General features: G+C 42.2%; 1 protein-coding gene across 4 annotated transcripts; it reads right to left on the reverse strand.

The window, feature by feature from the left end:
• Positions 1-16203: 16203 nt before the first annotated feature.
• On the reverse strand, positions 16204-21792 carry CRNN (cornulin). Of its 4 annotated transcripts, none has more exons than XM_025452944.3 (3): positions 21671-21792; positions 19524-19674; positions 16204-18390 (listed from the first exon to the last, which is right to left on the reverse strand). In XM_025452944.3, the coding sequence occupies exons 2-3, from the start codon at positions 19659-19661 to the stop codon at positions 16564-16566; spliced, it is 1965 nt and encodes a 654-aa protein (XP_025308729.1). In that variant the 5' UTR covers positions 19662-19674; positions 21671-21792; the 3' UTR covers positions 16204-16563. The 4 variants fall into 4 exon arrangements, with proteins under 4 accessions (XP_025308729.1, XP_048951566.1, XP_048951567.1 ...); XM_049095609.1 differs by lacking the exon at positions 21671-21792 and having other exon boundaries at positions 16204-17367; positions 17692-18390; positions 19524-19888; XM_049095610.1 differs by lacking the exon at positions 21671-21792 and having other exon boundaries at positions 16204-17205; positions 17692-18390; positions 19524-19886.
• Between the last annotated feature and the right edge of the window lie 226 nt (positions 21793-22018).

Below are 22018 nucleotides of genomic sequence, written 5' to 3' on the forward strand. Positions count from 1 at the left end.
TCATTACATGTATAAGTGGGGAGTATTGAGTATTGAGGATGCTCCACACATAGCTGAGTGGTGTATGTCCATCCTGGGAGATGAATGACCAGGACAAAGGTCACTGCCTTGGTCTCAGGGTTTCCAGGCATCCCAGCGTGCAGATTTCTGTTTGCTGCCTTGAGAAGGGAGAACCATGGGATGTCTACTTTCCTGCCTCTCCACAAATGTTCCAAAAATGCACTTTCCCAGGTGAGATAATGCCTGTGCAATGGAGCCAAAGCCCTCCTGCAGAACCGCCTTTAGAGGCATTAGTCCTTCCCACCACCAGAGGGAAGCAGTGCAGTATACCTGCCTTCTATATGAATGCAAAGTACTGGTGGAAGAGAGTGGGTGGATTTTGGAGGGAGGCTTCAGCCCTGAGTATCCCTGAAAACCCAGCCATTTTGCAAGAGTCAACAAAATGTTTGAATCAAAAATAAACAGATATCTTTATATAGGTGTATATGTATGTCATCACAAAAATAAAATTGTGCAAAATTGAAATCTATAAACATTGAAAGGTCTGGAAAGAAAACTTCATGAATCTCATTCATTGTGAAATCTAATATTCACAAAAAGTTCTTACTTATTAAGCAATTTTTAATATAGAGTTCTTCTCAATAATGTGTATTGTAAATGAAAAGAAATAATAGCTAAAATAAATGTATGACTTATATGTAAATAATTTCAGAAACAAAATTATTAAAATGTTTCCAAAAACATCTTAGCAAAAATTATATTTAAATGGTCTGCAGGTATATTTTAATATGTTTGATACCATGTGGAAGGATTATTTCTCTACTCTTCAAAAGAAATAGACTCCATACCAGAGGCTGTGAACACATATACTCCATTCTCATCAGTCCCTTCTATATTTTCCACAAAATTTTCCTCTTGGCCTTAGGAAACTAAAAGTTTGAGGAAGGACAGTAAGTCTTAAGAGAAGGAAGGGCAAGGCCAGGGATGAAGCAGTGAGGTTACCTTGGTAGATGTCCTGTGGTCACAAGGATTAGGACCTACTCACAGGCACCCAGGCTCAGAAGGAAAGTAGATCCTTCTTCAGATCTGCCAAACCCAGAGACTAGAACTGGCATCCATGATTTCAGTTAATCAATTTACAACAAGAAACATAACTGTTGAAAGGACTGGTCACTCATATCCCCTGAGCAGTGCCTTTTGTTCCCACATGGACAGAGATGTTGTAATTAGAAGCTGGTGATCACAGACTCAGAGGAGGAAAGTTAGTTTCCCAATTTGGAGATTACTGATGTCTGGCCAGTCCCTGATAGAGGTCCACTGCATCATAGATCTTGCCAGTAGGACTTGGCCCTCTTGCCCATACACAGACTGCGTATATGGGTCTAGTCTCATTGACCTCCACGAATCCTCTTTTCTACATTTAGCTGAATAATCCCCCTCCCTTCTGAATGAAAGGTCAATATATTAAATTTGCAGTCAGATTGTTTCCTTGGACCCCATTCTTTTTTTTAAGGTTGACTATGATATATCTCTAATCTGATCCATTCTAATGTTTACTATTTACAAGGAATCTTTGTTCTATTTAACTTAAACCTTGGGGGCATCTCATTGCAATTTTCAGGTCCATGTGGCAAAGCACAGGAGGTTATAGGGAGTAGGTTGCCTGCTCTCACCTCTGCTTGACTTCACTATTGCTTGCCTTCTTTTTCAGAGCCACTACTACCTCATATTTCCCCTGTTGTTCTAGGGTCATCCCCTTCCTCTTTCTGGAAGCTCTCTGGAACAGGGATCCTGAGAATGTCATCCCTTCCAAGATGTCAGTAGGCTCCATGCTTTCATGGCCAGAATACTCTGCTGGGGTCAGAGGTGGGAATGAAAGGGCCACTGTCTGTGAATTCCTGCCAATCCCTTTAAGTGAACTTTGCTTCTGATGCATGATTAGTCACCAAGTTTCTTTTTTCTTTTTCTTTTTCTTTCTCTTTTTCTTTTTCTTTTTCAGTCACTAAGTTTCTATCCAGAAAGTCTGGGTTTAGTTTTGTCTCTGCCATTTTCTCACTGCTTGACTTGGTAACATTTAAACCATTTTCTTAGTTGATATGAGCTTGATTATACTTATATTTGTCTTTCCATAGTTATAGGCCTGTCTAGAGATTAAATGGCCTACTGTGTGTTAAAGAGTAGATCAAATTATTCTGTTTTTCCAACAAATCATTATTGCATGCTACTATCTGCCAGTATCTACTTCAGGCATTGAGAAAAAAGCAAGAACAAAAACAGAAGATGCAATAATGATGATTTTGCCAAGTTCTCTCTACTGAGGTTGTATCACTTACTATTCCCACCAAAAAGTGTGAGTGCCTCTTCTCCACAGCCTTGTCAACAAAGTCTATTCTCAAACTTTTAGATGTTTGCCAAACTAATGGTGAGACATGATATCTTGTTACAGTTTTAATTTGTATTTCTATTATTATAAACAAGCTTTAGCATCTTCTCAGATATTTAAGGATCATTTGAATGTCTTCTGTCAACAATCTATTTATATCTTTTGCCCTTTGTTCTTTCTTATTTTGTGCACTTGTGCTTTCTCATGTGAACCTTTCTTTTACCTTTTAAAAGTTGGTTAGTGGTTTCCTATTTTGTTATTTCAAAGAAATAAGTTGTTTATTTATTTACTAACTTATGTGCTTATTTTACTGCTTTTCTAATGGTCATTAATTTATGCTCATAACTTTTAAAATTCTTCCTTATATATATATTTTTTTCTACATTAATATTTTTCTAGATTTTCAAATTATACTATTAATTCATTTAATTCTTATATAATTGTAGTTAAAGCTTTGAATTTTCCTGGGAGCATTCATGTAGTTAACACAGATCCCTATACATCTAGTTCAATTATCATTTTTTAAAAGTTCTGCAATTTCATTTTGTATTCACCTTCTTTTATCTAAGAGTTGTTTAATAGTGTCTGTCTATTATTAATTCCCAACAAAACAATAACAACAGGGAGAATTGCCAATATTCATTCATTCTACATGTGCCTGTAAGAACACTATTTCTTCTATTTCTGTTTCTAAATACTGCATTGAGATTCTCTATGTTGCCTAATATTGAACATTCCATGTGTAGGAGGTGTACTTTTATTGTTGCATTAATGTATTGGTGTGGAGATACACATGTATATATGGAGAGCTAAAAAATATTAGATTTCTGGGCCTTAACCTTCAACTACCAAGCAGAATATCCAAAAATGAGACCAAGGAATATTTTTTAAAATTTTTTATTGGTGTTCAATTTGCCAAGATATGGAATAAAACCCAATGTTCATCTCAAGTGCCCCCGTCAGTGCCCGTCACCTAGTCACAGCCACCCCCGCCCACCTCCCTTTCTACCGCCCCTTGTTCATTTTCCAGAGTTAGGAGTCTCTCATGTTCTGTCTCCCTTTCTGGTATTTCCTACTCATTTTTTCTCCTTTCCCCTTTATTCCCTTTCACTATTTTTTATATTCCCCCAATGAATGAGACCATATAATGTTTGTCTTCTCCGACTGACTTATTTCATTCAGCATAATACCCTCCAGTTCCATCCACGTTGAATCAAATGGTAAGTACTTGGCGTCTCCAATGGCTGAGTAATCTTCCATCATATACATAGACCACATCTTCTTTTCCATTCATATTTCGATAGACAACGAGGCTCCTTCCACAGTTTGGCTATTGTGGACATTGCTGCTAGAAACATTGGGGTACAGATGTCCTGGCATTTCACTGCATCTGATCTTTGAGGTAAATCCCCAGCAGTGCAATTGCTGGGTCTTAGGGCAGGTCTATTTTTAACTCTTTGAGGAACCTCCACACAGTTTTCCAGAGTGGCTGCACCAGTTCACATTCCCACCAGCAGTGCAAGAGGGTTCCCCTTTCTCCACATCCTCTCCAACATTTGTACTTTCCTGCCTTGGTAATTTTCCCCATTGTCACTGGTGTGAGGTAGTATCTTATTGTGGTTTTGATTTGTATTTCCCTGATGGCCAGGAATGCGGAGCATTTTCCCATGTGCTTGTTGGCCATGTCTATGTCTTCTCCTGTGAAATTTCTGTTCATGTCTTTTGCCCATTTCATGATTGGATTGTTTGTTTCTTTGCTGTTGGGTTTAATAAGTTCTTTATAGATCTTGAATACTAGTCCTTTATCTGATACGTCATTTGCAAATATCTTCTCCCATTCTGTAGGTTGTCTTTTAGTTTTGTTGATTGTTTCCTTTGCTATGCAAAAGCTTCTTATCTTGATGAAGTCCTAATAGTTCATTTTTGCTTTTGTTTCTCTTGCCTTCATGGATGTATCTTGCAAGAAGGTACTGTGGCCCAGTTCAAAAAGGGTGTTGCCTGTGTTCTCCTCTAGGATTTTGATGGAATCTTGTCTCACATTAAGATCTTTCATCCATTTTGAGTTTATCTTTGTGTATGGTGTAAGAGAATGGTCTAGTTTTATTCTTCTGCATGTGGATGTCCAATTTTCCCAGCACCATTTATTGAAGAGACTGTCTTTTTTCCAATGGATAGTCTTTCCTCCTTTGTCGAATATTAGTGGACCATAAGTTGAGGGTCCACTTCTGGATTCTCTTTTCTGTTCCATTGATCTATGTGTCTGGTTTTGTGCCAGTACCACACTGTCTTGATGACCACAGCTTTGTAGTACAACCTGAAATCTGGCATTGTGATGCCCCCAGATATGGTTTTCTTTTTTAAAATTCCCCTGGCTATTCGGGGTCTTTTCTGATTCCACACAAATCTTAAAATAATTTGTTCTAACTCTCTGAAGAAAGTCCATGGTATTTTGATAGGGATTGCATTAAGTGTGTACATTGCCCTGGGTAGCATTGACATTTTCACAGTATTAATTCTGCCAATCCATGAGCATGGAATATTTTTCCATCTCTTTGTGTCTTCCTCAATTTCTTTCATAAGTGTTCTATAGTTTTTAGGGTATAGATCCTTACCTCTTTTGTTAGGTTTATTTCTAGGTATCTTATGCTTTTGGGTGTAATTGTAAATGGGATTGACTCCTTAATTTCTCTTTCTTCAGTTTCATTGTAAAGAAATGCCACTGACTCCTGGGCATTGGTTTTGTATCCTGCCACACTGCCAAATTGCTGTATGAGTTCTAGCAATCTTGGGGTGGAGTCTTTTGGGTTTTCTATGTAGAGTATCATGTCATCGGCGAAGAGGGAGAGTTTGACTTCTTCTTTGCCAATTTGAATGCCTTTAATGTCTTTTTGTTGTCTGATTGCTGAGGCTAGGACTTCTAGTACTATTTTGAATAGCAGTGGTGAGAGTGGACATCCCTGTCTTGTTCCTGATCTTAGGGGAAAGGCTCCCAGTGTTACCCCATTGAGAATGATATTTGTGGTGGGCTTTTTGTAGATGGCTTTTAAGATGTCAAGGAAAGTTCCCTCTATCCCTACACTCTGAAGAGTTTTGATCAGGAATGGATGTTGTATTTTGTCAAATGCTTTCTCTGCATCTATTGAGAGGATCATATGGTTCTTGTTTTTTCTCTTACTGATATGATCAATCCCACTGATTGTTTTATGAGTGTTGAACCAGCCTTGCATCCCGGGGATAAATTCCACTTGATCATGGTGAATAATCTTCTTAATGTATTGTTGGATCCTATTGGCTAGTATCTTGTTGAGAATTTTTGCATCCATGTTAATCAGGGATATTGGTCTGTAATTCTCCTTTTTGGTGGGGGTCTTTGTCTGGTTTTGGAATTAAGGTGATGCTGGCCTCATAGAACGAGTTTGGTAGTATTCGATCTCTTTCTATCTTTCCGAACAGCTTTAGTAGAATAGGTATAGTTGCTTCTTTAAACGTTTGATAGAATTCCCCTAGGAAGCCATCTGGCCCTGGACTTTGTGTCTTGGGAGGTTTTTGATGACTGCTTCAATTTCCTCCCTGGTTAGTGGCCTGCTCAGGTTTTCAATTTCTTCCTGTTCCAGTTTTGGTAGTTTGTAGTTTTCCAGAAATGCATCCATTTCTTCTAGATTGCCTAATTTATTGCCATATACCTGCTCATAATATGTTTTTAAAATCATTTGTATTTTCTTGGTGTTGGGGATGATCTCTCCTTTCTCATTCATGATTTTTTTTATTTTTATTTTTTTAATTTTTTTTATTGGTGTTCAATTTGCCAAAATATAGAATAACACCTAGTGCTCATCTCATCAAGTGCCCCCCTCAGTGCCCATCACCCAGCCACCCCCACCCCCCACCCACCTCCCTTTCTACCACCCCTTGTTCGTTTCCCAGAGTTGGGAGTCTCTCATGTCCTGTCTCCCTTTCTGATATTTTCCACTCATTTTCTCTCCTTTCCCCTTTATTCCCTTTCACTATTTTTATATTCCCCAAATGTCATTCATGATTTTATTAATTTAAGTATTTTCTCTCTTCTTTTTAATAAGGCTGGCTAATGGTTTATCTATCTTATTAATTCTTTCAAAGAACCAACTCCTGGTTTTGTTGATCTGTTCCACAGTTCTTCTGGCCTCTATTTCATTGAGTTCTGCTTGAATCTTTATGAACTCTCTTCTGCTGGATGTAGGATCTCTTTGCTGTTTTTTCTCCAGCTCCTTTAGGTGCAAGGTTAGCTTTTGTATTTGAGTTCTTTCCATTTTTTGGATGGATGCTTGTCTTGCAATGTATTTCCCCCTCAGGACTGCTTTTGCTGTATCCTAAAGATTTTGAACAGTTGTATCTTCATTCTTATTAGTTTCCATGAATCTTTTTAATTCTTCCTTAATTTCCTGGTTGACCCTTTCATCTTTTAGCAGGATGGTCCTTATCCTCCACGTGTTTGAAATCCTTCCAAACTTCTTCTTGTGATTTAGATCTAATTTCAAAGCATTATGGTCTGAAAATATGTAGGGGACGATTCCAATCTTTTGGTATCGGTGAAGACCTGATTGTGAACCAGTATGTGGTCTATTCTGGAGAAAGTTCCATGTGCACTTGAGAAGAATGTGTATTCAGTTGCATTTGGATGTAAAGTTCTATAAGTATCTGTGAAATTCATCCTTCAGTGTATCATTTAAAGCTCTTGTTTCTTTGGAGATGTTGTGCTTTGAAGACCTGTCGATTGTAGAAAGTGCTACATTCAAGTCACCAAGTATAAGTGTATTATTATATAAGTATGTCTTAACTTTGTTTATTAATTGATTGATATACTTGGCAGCTCCCACATTAGGGGCATATATATATATATATTGATGATTGTTAAGTCCTCTTGTTGGATAGATCCTTTAAGTATGATATAGTGTCCCTCTTCATCTCACTACAGTCTTTGGGGTAAATTTTAGTTTATCTGACATAAGGATGGCTACCCCTCCTTTCTTTTGAGGACCATTTGAATGGTACATGGTTCTCCATCCTTTTATTTTCAGGCTGTAGGTGTCCTTATGTCTAAAATGAGTCTCTTGTAGACAGCAAGTGGGTCTTGCTTTTTTATCCAGTCTGAAACCCTGTGCCTTTTGATGGAGTCATTAAGCCATTCACGTTCAGAGTTACTATGGAAAGATATGAGTTTAGTGTCATCATGATACCTATTCAGTCCCTGTTTTTGTGGATTGTTCCCTTGGACTTCCTCTGTTACAGAATCCCTCTTAATATTTCTTGCAGAGCTGGCTTCATGGTCACATATTCTTTCAGTTTCTGCCTATCTTGGAAGCTCTTTATCTCCCCTTCTATTCTTAATGACAGCCTTGCTGATAAAGTATTCTTGGCTGCATGTTCTTCTCATTTAGGACCCTGAATATATCCTGCCAGCCCTTTCTGGCCTGCTAGGTCTCTGTGAATCTAATATTTCTCCCCATAAAAGTTAGAGATTTGTTATCTCTTGCTGCTTTAAGGATCTTCTGTTTATCTTTGGAATTTGCAAGCTTCACTATTAAATGCCGATGTGTTGAGCAGTGTTTATTGATTTTAGGGGGGGATCTCTCTATTTCCAAGATCTGAATGCTTGTTTCCCTTCCCAGGTTAGGAAAGTTTTCAGCTATGATTTGTTCAAATACATATTCTGGACCTCTGTCTCTTTCAGCGCCCTCAGGAACCCCAATTAAACGTAGATTTTTCTTCCTGAGGCTGTCATTTATTTCCCTTAATCTATCCTTCTGATCTTTTAGTTGTTTTTCTCTTTTTTCCTCAGTTTCCCTCCTTGCCATCAACTTGTCTTCTATGTCACTCACTCATTTAATTGATTTTTAATCTCTGCCTGATTAGATCTAAATTCTGCAGTCATGAAGTCTCTTGAGTACTTTATGCTTTTTTTCTAGAGCCACTGGTAGCTTTATAATAGTGCTTCTGAATTGGTTTCCTGACATTGAATTGTAATCCAAATTTTGCAACTCTTTGGGAGAGAGGACTGTTTCTGATTCTTTCTTTTGAGGTGAAGTTTTCCTTCTAGTCATTTTGCTCAGGGCAGAGTGGCCAAAAACAAGTTGTATTGGGAAAAGGAGAAAAAAAGAGAAGAGAAAGAAGAAAAGAAAAAGAGAAAAAAATAAGAGAAGAAGAAAAAAAAAGGAAGAAAAGAAAAAAATGGGGGGGGGGGGAAGCAACAGAAAACAAAGAGAAGGGGGAATATCCTCTGATTCTATATACTGTAAATCCCTCGACTTCCCTGGAACTTTCTAGTGCTGTTTGGTCAATAACTTGTTTTTCCCCTGTACCTCTAGCTGGTCTTCTGGGGGAGGGGCCTGCTGTGCTGATTCTCAGGTGTGAGCCCTTGGGGGAGCTGCTCAGTCCCCTGCCTGGTGCATGGCTCAGGTTGAGTTGTTTATCCTGTTTGTCCCGTGAGGCCACTGTGAAGCTTAGTGGGGGTTGTTCAACGTGTGATGCCCCAGGAGGAACAACAACAGTGGTGGCCAGCTCTCCAGCCGTAAAGTCAGCTCCTGCAGTAACTACCAGAGCTCTCCGTCTGCAGGGGCCTGGATGCTCCAGGGGCAGGGGCCGCTGATATGCACAGCTCGGGGCTGCTCAGCGGCAGGAGTGTCCTTGCCGTCCTGTGCCCTCCCAGCCTCTGCCTGTCCCGGGGGAGCGCCGGATCCTAGGCTGTGTCCCCGGCGCCCTGGGCTCCCGGGCCTGCACTGCTGGAATCCCGCTCCCGCCACGCAGCTCCCTCCACGCGAAGCCTCTGCCCGAGCCGCCTCCGAGCTGCTCCCGGGTCCAGCCAGGCACGCACTGCAACCCTTTAGGGAGCTCGGTCAAGGAACATTTTAAACAGCATATGAGCCAATGCTATTTAACAGGAACATAACATGGACCACAAATGTGAGTTGCATATGTAATTTTGAATATCATAGTAGCCACATTTTCAAGAATAAAAAGAATCAGATAAAAAAATACAGATCATCGAAAAGTTCTTTATATCTTATTAATTGTGTTGTTCAGTTCTTCTCAATACTTAACACTTGAGCTGAGAGCAAGTATTCCATTATTTTTTAAAGATTTTATTTATTTACTCATGAGATTCACAGAGAGAAGGGCAGAGACACAGGCAGAGGGAGAAGCAGGCTACCCGTGGGGAGGCCAATGTGGGACTCCACCCCAGGACCCCATGATCACGATCTGACCCGAAGGCAGATGCTCAACCACTGAGAGAACCAGGGGCCCCTGGATTTTTTACATAGAGTATCACGTTAAATATCTTCTCCCATTCCGTAGGGTGCGTTTTAGTTTTTTTACTGTTTGCTTTGCTATGGAGAAGCTTTTTATCTTGATGAAGTCCTGATAGTTCATTTTTGCTTTTGTTTCCTTTGCCTTTGGAGACATATCTGGCAAAAAGTTTCTGTGGCTGAGGTTGAAAAGGTTGCTGCCTGTGTTCTCCTCTGGGATTTGATGGATTTGTCTCACATTTTGGTCTTTCATCCATTTTGAGTTTATTTTTGTGTATGGTGTAAGAAAGTGGTCCAGTTTCATTCTTCTGCAGGTGGCTATTCAATTTCCCAGCACCATTTGTTGAAAGACTGTTCTTTTTCCATTGGATATTCTTTCCTGCTTTGTCGAAGATCAGTTGACCATAGAGTTGAGGATCCATTTCTGGGTTCTCTATTCTGTTCCATTGATCTATGTGTCTGTTTTTGGTGCCAGTAGCATGCTGTCTTGATGGTTTTGTAATACTTTCGTAATAGAACTTGCAGTCCGGCATTGTGATGCCACCAGCTTTGGTTTTCTTCTACTACATTCCTCTGGGTATTCAGGGTCCTTTCTGGTTCCACTCAAGTTTTAGATTATTTGTTCCAGCTCTGTGAAAAATGTTCATTTGAAAATTTCAATACATTGCATTGAAAGTGTAGATTGCTCTGAGTAGCATAGACATTTTAACAATATTTATTCTTCCAATCCATGAGCATGGAATGTTTTGCCATCTCTTTGTATCTTCTTCAATTTCTTTCCTAAGTGTTCTATAGTTTTTAGAGTATGGATATTTTGCCTCTTTAGTTAAGTTTATTCCTAGGTATCTTATGGTTTTTAGTGCAGCTGTGAGATCGATTCCTTAATTTCTCTTTTTTCAGTCTCATTGTTAGTGTATAGAAATGCAACTGATTTCTGGGCATTGATTTTATATCTTACCACATTGCCAAATTGCTGTATGAGTTCTAGCAATCTTGGGGTATGTTCTTTTGGGTTTTCCACATAAGATATCATGTCATCTGTGAAGAGTGAGAGTTTGATTTCTTTTTGCTGACTTGAATGCCTTTTATTTCTTTGTGTTGTCTAATTGCTGAGGCTAGGACTTAGTACTATGTTGAACAACAGTGTTGAGAGTGGACATCCCTGTGTTGTTCCTGACTTTAGGGGAAAAGCTCTCAGTTTTCTCCATTGAGAATGATATTCACTGTGGGCTTTTTATAGATGGCTTTTATCATATTGAGATATGTTCCTTCCATCCCTACACTGTGGAGAGTTTTGGTCAAGAAAAGATGCTATATTTTGTTGGATGCTTTTCCTGCATCAATTGAGAGGATCATATAGTTTGTTTCCTTTCTTTTATTAGTGTGATGTATCACATTGATTGATTTGCTAAGGTTGAACCACCCTTGTGTCCCAGGAGTAAATCACATTTGATTGTGGTAAGTAATCCTTTTAATGTACTGTTGGATCCTATTGGCTTGTACCATGGTGAGAATTTTGGCATCCTGTAATTGTTCTTTTTTGTGGTCTCTTTGTCTAAAGGTTTTGGAATCACGGTAATGTTAGTGTCATAGAATCAATTTGGAAATTTTCTTTCCATTTCTATTTTTGGGGAATAGTTTGAGAAGAATAGCTATTAGCTCTTCTTCAAATATTTGATAGAATTACCCTGGGAAGCCATCTGGGCCTGGACTTCTGTTTGTTGGGAGATTTTTTTTTATTACTGATTCACTTTCTTTGCTAGTTATCAGTCTGTTCAAAGTTGTTATTTCTTCCTGTTTCAGTTTTGGTAGTTTAGGCTTTATTGCTATCTCTTTTCTAGCTCCTTTAGGTATAAGATTAGGTTGTGTCTTTGAGATTTTCTTCCTTCTTGAAGTAGGCCTGTATTGCAGCGTAATTCCCTCTTAGGACTACCTTTGCTGCTTCTGAAAGGTTTTGGACTGTTGTGTTTAATTTACACATGATTCCATATATTTTTAAATTTCTTCTTTAATTTTCTGGTTAACCCATTCAGTCTTCAGGAGGATGTTCTTTAATCTCCATGTATTGGTGGTCTTTCCAATTTCTTCTTGTGGTTGACTTTCAAGTTTCATATCTTTGTGGTCTGATCTTAATCTTTTTGTCCTGGTTGAGGCCTGCTTTGTGACCCAGTATGTGATCTATTCTGGAAAACATCCCATGTACACTCAAAAAGAATGTGTATTCTGCCTTAGGATGAAATGTTCTGAATATATCTGCTAAATCCATCTGGTCCAGTGTGTCATTCAAATCCATTGTTTCCTTGTTGATTTTCTGGTTTAGATAATATGTCCATTGCTGCAAGGAGGGTGTTAAAGCACCCTACTATTATTGTATTATCAATGTGTTTCTTCATGTTTGTTATTAATTGACTTATATACTTGAGTGCTCCCAAGTTAGGGGCATAAAAATATATAATTGTTAGATCTTCTTGTTGGACATACCCTTTCATTATGATATAGTGCCCTTCATCTCTTGTTACACTCTTTGGCTTAAAATCTAGTTTTTCTGATGTAAGTATGGCTACTCTGGCTTTTTTTTTTTTTAATGCCCGTTACCATGATAAATATTTCTTCATCCCCTCACTTTCATTTTTTTAAAAGATTTTATTTATTTATTCATGAGAGACGTAGGCAGAGGGAGAAGCAGGTTTTATGCAGGGAGCCCGATGTGGTACTCAATCTTAGGACCCCGGGATCATGACCTGAGCCAAAGGCAGATGCTCAACCACTGAGCCACACAGGTGCCCCTATCCCTTCACTTTCAATCTTCAGATGTCCTTAGGTGTAAAATGAGTCTCTTGTAGGCAGCATATAGAGGAGTCTCGGGTTTTTTTATAAATTTATTTTTTATTGGTGTTCAATTTGCCAACATATAGAATAACACCCAGTGCTCATCCTGTCAAGTGCCCACCTCAGTGCCCATCACCCAGTCACCTCCACACCCCCCCCCCCCCAGCCACCTCCCATTCCACCAACCCTAGTTCGTTTCCCAGAGTTAGGAGTCTTTCATGTTCTGTATCCCTTTCTGATATTTCCCACTCATTTTTTCTCCTTTCCCCTTTATTCTCTTTCACAATTTTTTATATTCCCCAAATGAATGAGACCATATAATGTTTGTCCTTCTCCGAAGAGTCTTGTTTTTTTAATTTATTCTGATACTCTATATATTCTGATTGGAGCATTTAGTCCATTTATTTTCAGAGTGATTATTGATAGATATGAATTTAGTGTCATTGTATTACTGTAAAGTCTATATTTCTGGAGATGTTCACTGTTCCTTTCTAGCCTTTGTTGCTTTTGGTCTTTCTTTCCCCCTCAAAGTCTCCTTTAATATTTCCTGCATGCTGGTTTAGTGGTCAAAAACTCCTTTAGTTTTTGTTTTCCTGGAAAACTCGTTATCTCTCCTTCTATTCTGAATGACAGCCTTGCTGATAAAGTATGCTTGGCTGCAGATTTTTCCCATTTTGTGTGTTTAATATATCATGCCACTTTTTTCTGGCCTGCCACATTTCTGCTGTGAACGTGATCTGTCTTCCCTTGTAGGTTAATGACCTTTGCTCCCTTGTGGCTTTAAGGATTCTTTCATTATTTCTGTGTTTTCCTAATTTTACTACAAATATGTCTTGGTGTTGACCTGTTTTTGTTGATTTTAATGGGAGTTCTCTGTGTTTCCCAGATTTAGATGTCTGTTTCCTTCCTCAGATTAGGGAAATTTTCAGCTATAATTTTCTCAAGTAAACCTTCTGCCCTTTCCCCCACCCCTCTTCTTCTGGAACACCTATGATATGAATATTATTACACTTTATAGAGTCATTGAGTTTCCTAAGTCTACATTATTTTCAGCTTCATTATTTTCCATAATTCTATCTTCTATATCACTTATTCATTCCTCCACTTCTTCCATCCTTGTGGTAATTACATCCAGTTGGTTTTGCATCTCGGTTATAGTTTTAAAAAAATTAGCTTGGCTAGTGTTTAGGTCTTTTATCTCTGTGGTAAGGGACTCCCTGTTGTCTTCTATGCTTTTCTGAAGCCTAGCTAGTAATCTTATGATTGTTGTTTTATTTTTTTTTTTTTAATTTTTATTTATTTATGATAGTCACACAGAGAGAGAGAGAGAGAGGCAGAGACACAGGCAGAGGGAGAAGCAGGCTCCATGCACCGGGAGCCCGACATGGGATTCGATCTCGGGTCTCCAGGATCGCGCCCTGGGCCAAAGGCAGGCGCCAAACCGCTGCGCCACCCAGGGATCCCTGATTGTTGTTTTAAATTCTAAATCAGACATATTACTTCCATATGTTGCTATTAGATCTCTGGCTATTAGATCTCTGTTGCTTTTAGATCTCTGTTTTTTCTTTTGGGATCAATTCTTCAACTTTGGCATTTCACCCAGGTCTCTGTCTTTTATGTGTAGGAAAGCCTGTTATGTTTATTGCTCCTGAGAGTATTGGCTTTATGACAAAGAGGTCCTATTCTGTCCAGATCCTGGTGCTTCAGGAATGTTTCTGGTATATGCTGTCTGCACTTGGTCAGTGCTCCTAGGTGGGGGTGCAAATGGTGTTAGCCCACTCTCTTGTCCCCAGGGTGGGGCATTTGCATCTGCCACTATTCAGGAAGGCTTTACAGAAGAGCAACAATCTTCCCTCTTGTGTCCCTGACTTCTGTCAGAACCCTGCCTTCAGGGCATCCTGGGTGGCTAAGTGGTTTAGTGCCGCTTTTGGCCCAGGGCTTGATCCTGCAGATCCAGGATTGAGTCCCACGTTGGGGTCCCTGCATGGAACCTGCTTCTCCCTCTGCCTGTGTCTCTGCCTCTCTCTCTCTCTTTCTGTGTGTGTGTGTGTGTGTGTCTCATGAATAAATAAATAAAATTAAAAAAAAGAACACTGCCTTCTCCCTATCTGTGTCTAGGTTGTCTGTCCACCTGGAAGGCCATGCTCCTGTGTTTTATCTCAGGCACATGGGCTGGGTTAAAACTCCAAATTTTAAGGATCTGGTGGGGCACAGACCGGTGCTGATCCTCTGAGGAGGGTCTCCATGCACCAGGGATGGTGCTGGTTTGTCCCTGAAGGCAGTTTCAAGAATGTGCAGGTGTTAGGAGTTTAAAGTTCAGCAAAAAACTAGTGTCCAGGTTAGCTCCCCTCAGCAGGTGTCTCTACTCTTATGGGGCTCACTGGCTCATTTGTCCCCAGACAGGCCATGCCACCTCTCCCAAACTCCAAGAAGGGGAACTATCTCTCTTAGCCACACTCCCCACTTCTAGGCCTCTATCCTTCTCCACAGAAATGCCTCTACACCCACCAGGCTTTACCCTGGCAATCTCACAGACTTCTAAAATGTCAGACTTTGAGCTCTGCTGCTTGTAAAAACTTGCAATAATCAGCCCCTCTTGTTTTCCCGTCAATGATTTTGGGGAATTGTTTTTCTTATGCAATGCCCTGTGCCCTGTTCTCTTTCTCTCTCCTCTCTATCTGATCAGGGCTCCCTCTCCTCTATAGTCTCCATGACTTTTTTATCCCTCAAATCATATTTCTGAACCTCCTACCTTCCACGAGTGGCCTCTTCTCTCCCTCTAGTTATGCAGTTTGTTCTCTCAATCCCCAGATAGATTTCTTAAGTGTTCAGAATGATTTGATGTTTATCTAGCTGTGTCAAGGGACAAGGCAAGCATAGGGTCACCCTACTACTCCACCCCCATAACTTCTCCCCCACCTAAGGGTTGTTATTCACCCTAACACATTTTGTTTTCTCCTTAGAGATTGCTCTTACTTCTTGTAAAACAAAATGAAATGGAAAATATTCTTTATGCAGGATCTAGTTATTTTGTTGTGCAAGGACCTTCAGAGTATCTAGTCTGACACACTATCAGAGGCAGAAGCCCCCATAAGTTTTTACACAGGTTTTGTAACCTCCACTAGAAACCTGTGGACCCAGAGTCTCTGGTGTTATATGAATAAAACTATATTTTAAAAACTACTTCTGAGGTGATTGTGACAATAAACCAGAGTTAAAATTTCTACCCCATAACTTTTTCATATCCAGCTAATGAGACATAAAGAGAGGTCAGAGCTGACACACAGGAGGAGCCAGGTTCTGGTTCCTGGCGTAGTTCCTGGTAGCACATGCCTTTCCCTTCTCACTTACATAGTCCCCAGCAGCCTTCTTCCATTTATTAGTAACCTTAAATCAGACTTCTTATATGAACTTACATGTGAACAGAGACTTAACACTCTAGAATTAGAATGTTACCTACCTACCTAAATCCTGCTTGTCTTTTAAGAGCCTTGCAAAAAAGCCTTTTCTGGTTGAAAACTTTTATTATCCATCTCTACTAAGTATAAAAATATGATATCTGCTCTTTTCACATGTTTATAACTCTTGGAATATAGTGCAATATTTTCTCAACCAGTTGCTCTTCTAGGGTAGGGACCATGTCTAGTTCATTACCATGGCTCTGTAGCCCTAAGCCCATCATGTCAATAGTGACTGAAAGGGACACAGAGCTGAGTTGCTCAGGAAGGTTTTATTGCTGCTTTAGGTTAGATGGGTCAATGGACAGATGGAAGAGATAAAAGTAGCTCTGAAAACCCCTACAAACTGAGGAGAATTTAGCACAAATGGATGACTGGCTCTGTGTCTTCCTGTTTATGAGAGTATTCGCACAGTAGAGCAGATGAGAAAAGAGTTTAGGGTAGAAAGCACCTTGCAGAAATGTTATCATTGAGAAAGACCTAAGAGAGAAACACCATGATTAAGAGCTGATGTTAAGAGACATGCCAACTGGACTGGCCAGGGCCGGACAAGTCAACCCCTCTGCAGCTGTTTTCTTCTGGTACTGGGCATTGGAGTCTGGGCCTGGAACACTCATGGCTTGTTGCTTTTGAAGTAGGAATACAGCCCCTTGGCTGTGAGGCTTCGTTTCCCTTCTGACTGAGCTGCCTCCTGGCCCTGGGCTGTAGGTATACCAGTGCACAGACTGCCCTGGTCCTGCCTGGGAATCTCCATCTCCCTTGTGTGGTCACCTACCCACTCCTGGGTAATCACTATGGGTTCTCTCTCTCCCTGCCCTCCTGTCACACTGCACCTTGGGTGAGTGCTGCTCCAGTCCTGTCTGCCTGTCAGAGTGCTTGCCACAGACTGGGCCTGTTCTCCCAGCTTCCCCTCTCCTGCCTCATAGTGGCTCACTTGTGTCCATCTGTGACTACTGCCTGACTGTCTCTGAGTCTGTCCCTCATCTCTATCCACTACATGCCTCGCAGTCTGGCTCCTGTCCTGGTCCGTGGCCTGTGCATGTCTCTGGGTTTGTGGCCCTGCCTTTGTCTGAATGTGTCCTCCTGTCACCATTTGGCTTGTCTGGCTCCTATCTTGACCCTGGACCCCAGTCCCTCTGGTCTGGTCATGGGTAGACTCCTGTGATTGGGTGCTAGGGCTTCTTATCTGATAGTTCCTGCCCTGCTCCATGGCCTGGGTGGCCCCTCCCAGTGTCTGAACATGTTCTATCACTACCTGGCTTGTCTGGCTCCTGTCTTGACCCTGGACCCCAGTCCCTCTGGTCTGGCCATGGGTAGACTCCTGTGATTGGGTGCTAGGGTTTCTTATCTGATAGTTCCTGCCCTGCTCCATGGCCTGGGTGGCCCCTCCCAGTGTCTGAACATGTTCTATCACTACCTGGCTTGTCTGGCTCCTGTCTTGACCCTGGACCCCAGTCCCTCTGGTCTGGCCATGGGTAGACTCCTGTGATTGAGTGCTAGGGCTTCTTATCTGATGGCTCCTGTCCTGCTCCATGGCCTGGGTGGCCCCTCCCAGTGTCTGAACATGTTCTGTCACTACCTGGCTTGTCTGGCTCCTGTCTTGACCTTGGACCCCAGTCCCTCTGGTCTGGCCATGGGTAGACTCCTGTGATTGGGTGCTAGGGCTTCTTATCTGATGGCTCCTGTCCTGCTCCATGGCCTGGGTGGCCCCTCCCAGTGTCTGAACATGTTCTGTCACTACCTGGCTTGTCTGGCTCCTGTCTTGACCCTGGACCCCAGTCCCTCTGGTCTGGCCATGGGTAGACTCCTGTGATTGGGTGCTAGGGCTTCTTATCTGATGGCTCCTGTCCTGCTCCATAACCTGGGTCACCTCTGTCTGTGTCACTGTATGGGTCACATCTGTCTGAGTTCTAGTTCCAGCTCCAGTCACTGGTCCACTTGTGTGTTGGGCTCTGTCCTGTTCCCTGGTCTGTGACTGTGTCTCTGACCTCCTCTGTCTGATCTGGTGACTCTTATCTTCTCCTAGTCTCTCAGTCTGCTGCACACGCTTCCCAGCTTCTGTCTGCTGGCTCTCCCTCTCTTGTTTCTGAGATTCAGACTGCCTGTCCTGGCCCCGGGTTTGAACCTCAGCCCCTGCCTGTCCTCTGGAGGCCTGTGTGCTCTGTCCATATTGGCTACTTTCGCGAGGCTGTGCTTCCCTGGCCTGTCCCACCTCAGCTCTCCTGCTCTGTTCTTTCCCCAGCTCTTGTGAGGCTCCAGTGGGGAGACTTCCAGACTCTTGAGATCCACAATCCCCTGTAGGACTCTCACTCAGTGTCTTGAAACAGGCTTGAGCAACTTTGAACACCAAGACCAGGAATTCCTTGAATTCCACAGTCCCTGTGTCATCCTCATCCAGCAGGCGTAGGACTTCATCCACAGTGGCAGGATCCTGAGGTTTCTGTGGAAAAGAGGCCAAGTCAGTATCCCTCCCCTGAGGAAGGTGTGGTTGGGCTACTGTGCTCAAATTACAGGCTTTCCATACCCAAACTTGGGAGCCCAGCTGTGCTGGCCCCATACCACACACCTGGCTACAGTAGCCTTAACACGAAATTGCTTTTATTGTGCAGTCTTGCCCCTCTTACAAGGGTAGAAAGCACTTTTTGTTTTATATCTTCTGTGCCTAGCATACTTTCTGGCCTATAGAAGAACTGGATCAAGATTCAATGAAGAATGAATGAATGATTGAGCTCATAATGATTCTTTGGGCTATCCTTGGCCCCTGGCCCTGAGCAGGATTCTCTCCAGCAAGCCCAACACCAGAAGAAGCATGACAGGAACATAACCAAGGGGATTCTGTGATCTTCACTAAAGCTCAGGTGTTTTTCCAAGATGGAGTGGGTGGGGTCTGGTGGGACAAGTTGTCTTGAATATGCATTCTGTTGTGTCTATACATTCCTGTCCCTAAGACCATCATCCTAGTTGCTTTAGATGCAAACCAAAGGCAGGGAGAGACAAGGAAGTGCCTCAAGGCCCTGGGTCTGCTTTTGCTAGTGGTTGGGGGTGGGGTGGGAAAGCGGCTTCCAGAGTGTCCCCCCAGCTGATAATAACCAATCTGCCCTCCAAAACTCATTTCTGATGTGACCACTCAGCTGATATTTTTGAGCAACTGCATAACACAGAACTATGCTTCTAATGAATTCTTATTAATGGATGATCAAGTTTCTGATAGACAAAAGAAGTAGTTACTGTATAAGATTTAAGAAACAGCAGAAAGCAGCAATTACTTTCATTTCTAGAATATTCAAAGGCTCTGTCTCTCCCTGAGATGTCCCTTTTGAGTTCTTTCACCTTGTCTCCAAATTAGAATTAATTGAAGTCAAGATATTTTCTCTAAGGATAAGGCTTGTCAACTGCTGTGACTGTTTCTTGTTCCTTTGCCCTCCCTCTTTCCGCCTGCACAGCTGTGCAGGAGCCCCACTGAGCCTGGATCCAGCAGCTGCCTCCTCAGATTCTTGAGGCAAAGCATCTGCAGGCAAATCTGTTTCCTCTCTCTGCTTTCCTGCCCTCCCCACCTGGCCAGGTATGTCATACCACAATGATATCAGCAAACTCGTGTTCCAGGAACCTTTTCAGCTCCCCTCGGGTGAGCACTGTGCAGCTGCCCTGGGTCCTGGCATAGTGCTGAAAGGCTTCAATGATTCCATGAATGTTTCTCAGTAGCTGAGGCATCTTTGGAGTCAAGCTGGAGAAATAAACAAAGCCCCCATGGGGGCTTCCAAAATCAACTTCAGCATTTCCTCCTGCTTCTTCCAGGTCTCTTCTTGCATATACAGTTCTGCTTCCAGTCTCTATTGTCTGGGTCTTCCCTCCTCCTTTCCTACTTAACATATTTTATGAAGGAGAAGGAGGGGCACACCATGGTTAGGAGCAGGCCTCACCACCTACCTGTCAGGTGACCTCTGGCAGGTTGCTTTGCCTTTCCATGCCTCGGTTTACTCATTGTTAAATGAAGGTAATACAGTATGTACTTGGTAGATTATTGTGAAGATTAAGAGATAATTCATACAAAGCACTTGGCAGATGCTGGCTTATACTAAGTGACAGCAATTAAATGTAATTATGATGTTATTATAGACATATCTAATGTTTATACATTTGTGTAAACTACTTTTCACAAAGCACTTCCATATGCATAATCTCTTGTACTCCTTATTGTCTCCATTTTTTTTTATAGGTGAGGAAACAGGTTCGGAAGAGTTAGATGGTTAGCTCAAGGCCCCACAGCTTGTAAGGAATAAAGAAACCCAAGAGCTCATATCTCCTTAACCCAAATGCAATGAGCCTTCTAGACTATACAGTCTAGGTCTAGAAGGACAGTCTATCTAGTCAATGCTTGTTTGTCTTATGGTGTTAGGGTCCTGCTGGGAACACTGACAGGCAGTAAGTAGATATGTAAGTCAACCCCTGCCTCTGGTGGGGCCAAGCAGGAACACCAGAGACCTGACTTCACCTTTCTTGCTGCCTTTTGGGTATGTATTCAGGAAGAGGCTGGGCTACCCCCTGTTGGCAATGCTCCAAGTCCTAAGTTCCTCTGAATGTGACCTCAGCATTGGGACCTGTGAGGCAGGTCAGCCTGCCCATAGGTGTGTGGCTCCTGCCAGCCCACAGTGCTGTGGCCTGTGAGGAATGGCTCCCAACTGAAAGGAGAGATTTCCTTCTTATTAGCCAGGGGTCTGGGCATAGCTTGAAGTGAGTCTTGGTTGTAGCTGGGTGGGCAAGAGACAAAGGGACATGGAGGTGCATTAAAGCAGAAGCCTCAGAGACCAGAAGATGGCATTGGAGATGGCAAGGTTCAAATGTAGGGGGAGATGGAAGGCTGTATAAGCTGGAACACTGGGAGAGGGTGCTGTGAGATGGGAAGGAGAAGGCATAAGAGGAGGGAGGCCTGAGTACAGAGATAGGACTGTGAAGAGAGGCAGGAAGGAGGAAGACTTGACCTTGGGGAAAGTGGGACAATGTGGCCAGAAGGATTTTAAAAGCTACCGACCTCAGGTGGGCTCTTCAGGAAGCGTCCTTTCTACCCTGCAGTAGTCAAAAATTTTAAGCCAACTTTGCTTTTTACACCGAAGTACAAAACTCAGACTATTGTATCTCAACAGAGAAATCAAAAGATCCTGAATTTTTGTTGCTTACTACATGGCAAACCCTAACCATTGTCCTCTAGCCAGTAAAAATAATGACTTTTTAGTTATCCCTCAGATCTCTGGATAAGTCTATGAACTCATCTTGCCTAAATATGGCCCTGAGGTAGAGGAGGACCACCATGTAAACCCCTTCCTTTGTGATAAGTTTCAAGCCCATTGTCAGGTTGGCAGGAGTAACCTGATTCTAGCATCACATACTCTGAGCACTGCAAAGAGGCTTAATCTTAAGAATAAGACATCTTTGATGCCCAGGAAAGCACATGGGTGGTTCCATTGCTGCTGCTAAAATAGGCTTTGGTGAGAGAAGCTGCTGCCAGGCTAGCCACAGGGGAGGAGGAAAGATCCCCATGGCTTCAGAAGAGCATCCTCTCCCACATGCACACGCCCAGTTTGCCTGAGGCCCAGTCAGAACACATACTTTCTGCCCACAACCAACACCACAGACCTATGGCCTGGATCTGACAGCCTGGTTTTATGAGCTCAGATCACCAAGACATTGAGAATGAGAAAGAGGTTCCTCGGGAGGGCACTTACCTAATGTACAGGCAGGACGAGCAAGTGGCTGTTAGGAGGTGTATGGAGTACCCAATCAGCAGGACAGGAACCTTTTATAGCAGATTTAATGGAGGCTAGTGTTTTAGATAGGCCATCCCCACCCCATGGGAAGACTTGATTCATCCAAGCCTCAGCCGAGCCCAGCCCAGCCTAGCCCCACTTCCCTTTTTGTCTGTTTTACCTGCTGACAAGTGGCTGTCTTAGGTTAATGAGAAGGCTCTCTTACCATACTGGGTGTCCTCCCTGAGTCCCTCTCTGGGTCTGTCTCCTCATGTTAGGGAAGCTCCTTTGTGATGTGATGGGCTCAGCAGTGTTTCACAGGTTGGG

The sequence above is a fragment of the Canis lupus genome, chromosome 17 (assembly GCF_003254725.2).
Source record: "Canis lupus dingo isolate Sandy chromosome 17, ASM325472v2, whole genome shotgun sequence".
NCBI lineage: Eukaryota > Metazoa > Chordata > Mammalia > Carnivora > Canidae > Canis > Canis lupus.

Bases quoted from the DNA above. Each gene is read 5' to 3' on its own strand.
- CRNN (XM_049095608.1), bottom strand. From the start codon at position 19,820: ATGTTAAGTAGGAAAGGAGGAGGGAAGACCCAGACAATAGAGACTGGA. The intron at 18,391-19,523 runs GTATGACATACC...TCTTTTCCACAG, and splicing joins AGTTTGCTGATATCATTGTG to AAACCTCAGGATCCTGCCAC.